We start from the raw sequence: 3,765 nt of genomic DNA, 5'->3' as shown, positions 1-3,765 counted from the left end.
GAAAGCACAGTAAGAACATTCCCTTTTAACTGTACAAAAATATGCCTGAAAATATCTTACTTTTCTTTTAAAAAGATGAGGTCTGTTATGTATCAAAATGTTTCCTCCACACCTGTATTCTGCAGAGGTTTAGGCTGCTTAATTTACCAAACCAGGAGGTAAACGGAATCAGTTACAAAAAACAAACAAACATTTGCGGCATTTAGAAATTACATAAACCGTTGTAAAGTAACATCCTGAACACTTGTCAGTTCACAGATTTGCTTTGAGTCAGTCCACAGTCCGTTTTCAGCTCCCTGCAGTTTTTTTTGTTTTTGTTTTTCAGAGGATAGGATGCATAGAAGTTCACGTTTTCCCCTTTTTTGTGGTCCGTTTAAGCTGAACAGTAAATGCAGACCTACGGGGGGAAAAAATCCATAAAACCCTGTCATGCTGCCAGAAAAAAAACGTCTGCAGACTTTGCTTTTTTTGCTACCAGCTTCATAAGCATCTCATTCCTCAAACCTCAACTAGCCTCCCGGTCCACCTCCATCCAGGACCCTTCAGAAAACCCAGAGGGGGCAAAGGCTAGGGACAACTTGACCAGGACACATATATCATTTCATTTCTCCCTTCTCTGTTATTACTAGAGGAACTTTTTTTTTCTCTCAGATCAGTATGTGAAGACCAGGTCGGAAAAGTTCGCCTCCAGCCAGTCCCCGGCAATCATCTCACTGAGTTCTGGCGTGCAATAGTCTGGGAATTCAAAGTGAGAACCCAGGCTACCCTCACTGAAAGAGTCCAGGTCCTTATCCACAAGAGACAGGGAGAGGTTTCCTGAATTGGGGTTGCCCAGCTCCGAGCCTTGGGCACTGGGGGCGAAATTTAAACTAAAATCAAACAGCAAATCGTCCGCGTCCTCGCCGGAAGAGGAGCTGCTGCTGGAGGAGGAGGATGTGGAGACCGACCTGGAGGATGCTGGTGAGACGGAAGCAGCGTGTAATGTGCTCTGCTTGGTAATGTTTTTGATATTGTAAAACAGTCTGTTGTTGTTCCGCACTTCTTCGTACATGCTCGTCCCCTCGGACTCAGCCGAGGAGCTCAAAGTTGGGCTCGCGGGAACTTTGGCTACATTGTACGGCCTCAGGCGCTCCTCGTCCCCCGTCTTAATCCCCATCCGGTAGTCCTCTTCGTACTCGTCGTCATCGTCCTCATCGGTGAGCTCACTTTTCACTGTCTTTGTAACTTTTAAACTGGGAAACACACAGTCCTCACTGTAGCCGTGAGAGGACTTGGAGCCGCTCTTAGTCTTTATCTTTGAGCACTTCTTGCTGGGAGTCTTTGCAATTTTACCGCACTTCTCCGGAGACGGTGCTGATGATTTTGAACTGTCGAGCTTTGGTTTTTTCTTGGGTCTGTACTTGTAGTCGGGGTAGTCAGCCATGTGTTTTAGCCGCAACCTCTCGGCTTCTCTGATAAACGGGATCTTTTCGCTGTCCTTGAGCATCTTCCACCTCTTTCCCAGGCGCTTGGAAATCTCTGCGTTGTGCATGTCCGGTGACTGCTCCATGATCTTTCTCCTCTCGATTTTTGACCAGACCATAAATGCATTCATAGGTCTCTTGATGTGACCGGTGGCTGTCTTGCACCAGTCCGGGTTTATCGGAACGGGGCTGCATGCCATAAATTCACTCTCCTCCGAATCAGTAGCCTCCCTGGACATGCTCCCGTCCGTCTCGCTGTTGTCTGTGTGCTGCACCATTGTCCCCTGTTTCAAGTCACTTTGTCTCCGGACGCTGCAGTGTCTAACAGTCCCACACTGCCAAGACGGCTGTACTCTCTGTATGTGCGCCGGTTCGTCCGCGTCCTGCGTAATGTGTGTCTCAAGCTCTGCACTCTTTTTCCAGAGTTACAAACTGCCTTCTTAACTAGTTATCAGCTTTTTCATGTCCCCTGCGTCACAGAAAGCCATCCAATCACGTCCCTTCCACTCCGCCCAGCAGACTCCATCCAAGACTCCCCTTAACCCTTTTATTCCTCCCTCCCGAGTTCTCATTGGAGTGGAGGTGGGGATTTGTGGTACACAGTGTCTAGGGCAACACGCCGGGCGAGACAGGCATATTAAACACACAGTTAGCACTATGCGCTTCTGAGATGATCATCACGCACCAAAGCGCACATAAGACTAAAGCAATAGCAGCATTTCCCCTTATTTTAGAAGTTAAAGAAGAAAACATAGTGAGTGTAGATTATTCTCCAGACAGGCTGATAGTCTTTGCAGATGTGTCTGAGGAAAAGATGTGGGCTGTGTGATTATTTGCTTTTTTTTTTCTTCCCTTAGGTTGGATACTGAAGGTGGCGCTTGGACACTGTTGCAGGCGCCTGGATGAGTCGGTGCGCCTGCCTGACTGCCTGCCTTCCTGCTGTAGAATGATACATTTTAGCAGCTGTTAATGGCTTTAGAGGAAGGCTCGATGCTATCATTAACTTAAATATAGCATATTTTATTTCACAGTTATATCTGAGTGAGCAAGTGTTATCACATTTTCTCTTTTTGGCGTGCTTTCTCTCTTGTTTGTTTCCATGTCTGCATTAGAATGAAGGAAGTGGGTCAGTGGTACATTCTGTGTTATGGATCTTGTTTATAGTGTTTGAGCACAGTAAACACGTGTATTATCCCATAGAACCTTGTTAATAAGAGTTGAAACACTTCATGCACACACTCAAATCATTGATTTAATTGTGATGATATCTACATATAAAACATTTTTTGTTTTTTTTAAGCACATGCAGTGATTTTTTATCTATTTGATTGAATGCTCATGTAATACAGCACAAAGCATGCAAGCACAGCAATAACACTTATTCAGATAGCAACGTTTAGATTTGCAGCCTGGAGTTTAGCCCATACAGCCAGGCATGGATGGAAGGCTCCCTGCTGAGTTTGCTGTGTCAAGAGGCAGTGTAGCATCTAGCTGGCGTCTCCTGCACCCCCTCCACCCTGCTCCCCCCGGCTCTGGGTGGTAGCCAGCAGTGCTATTGGAGGCTGGGGCGATAAGACATCCTGCTTTTTTTCTCTCTGCTTCGTCCCCTAGAGGGCAATCACTTACCCTTTTGAAACCCTCCCCCCACCCAGCCACCTTATTTTCCCCAGCTGGGGCTTAAGACGTGTCTCTACTGATACAGAGAGGGAGTTAGAAAGGCATAGAAGGGATAGCAGGGGGAAAGAAAGAGAAAAAGAGGCACACAGGGAAAGAAGACAAGGCTAAGGAGGCTGTGGCAGTTTGAGGCAGAGAAACGCTGAGAGATAGAGGAGCTCTTGCCTTTCCATCCTTGGAGCACAGAGGCAACCCCTGTCTGTGTCTCACTCTCAGACAGAGATAGGGCTGAAATGCCTTATCATGACCACCCGGTGCTGATTAAGCTTTATCAGATATATGTGTCGGAGCAGGAGTCTCAGGAGGTTGGAGCATGCACATGCATTTTTTACTGTCAGCATGTTTTTTTTTCTGATGGATTAATTTGAATGGTATTTGATCTCCTGATCAGTGCAGACGAGTGTAGAGGAGGTTATTTCAAATGAACTGATAGCACGATATCGTATATACTGTAGGTATAATTTGCAAGCACATATTGGCTGCATATCTACATTAAATCCCAGGAAATTGTCCTTGTATAAAGCATATGAAAGTCTGAGCTTCCTAGGTAGAACAAAGCTAAATTACTGTGTATTCAGTTCTACTCTGCTAAAATGGTACTTATTCCTTCACAAAAACATTTGAAAAA

At 45.8% G+C, this 3,765-nt stretch overlaps 1 protein-coding gene across 1 annotated transcript; it reads right to left on the bottom strand.

Annotated features, from left to right (window-relative positions):
- Positions 1-649: 649 nt before the first annotated feature.
- Positions 650-1,790, bottom strand: sox11a (SRY-box transcription factor 11a). Its single transcript, XM_053335355.1, has one exon. It carries the CDS (start codon positions 1,739-1,741, stop codon positions 653-655), a length of 1,089 nt encoding a protein of 362 aa, XP_053191330.1. The 5' UTR covers positions 1,742-1,790; the 3' UTR covers positions 650-652.
- Between the last annotated feature and the right edge of the window lie 1,975 nt (positions 1,791-3,765).

Source organism: Scomber japonicus, chromosome 16 (assembly GCF_027409825.1).
Source record: "Scomber japonicus isolate fScoJap1 chromosome 16, fScoJap1.pri, whole genome shotgun sequence".
Lineage (NCBI taxonomy): Eukaryota > Metazoa > Chordata > Actinopteri > Scombriformes > Scombridae > Scomber > Scomber japonicus.
Note: the sequence above shows the minus strand (reverse complement) of the source record. Positions and strands in the feature narration are given on the sequence as shown.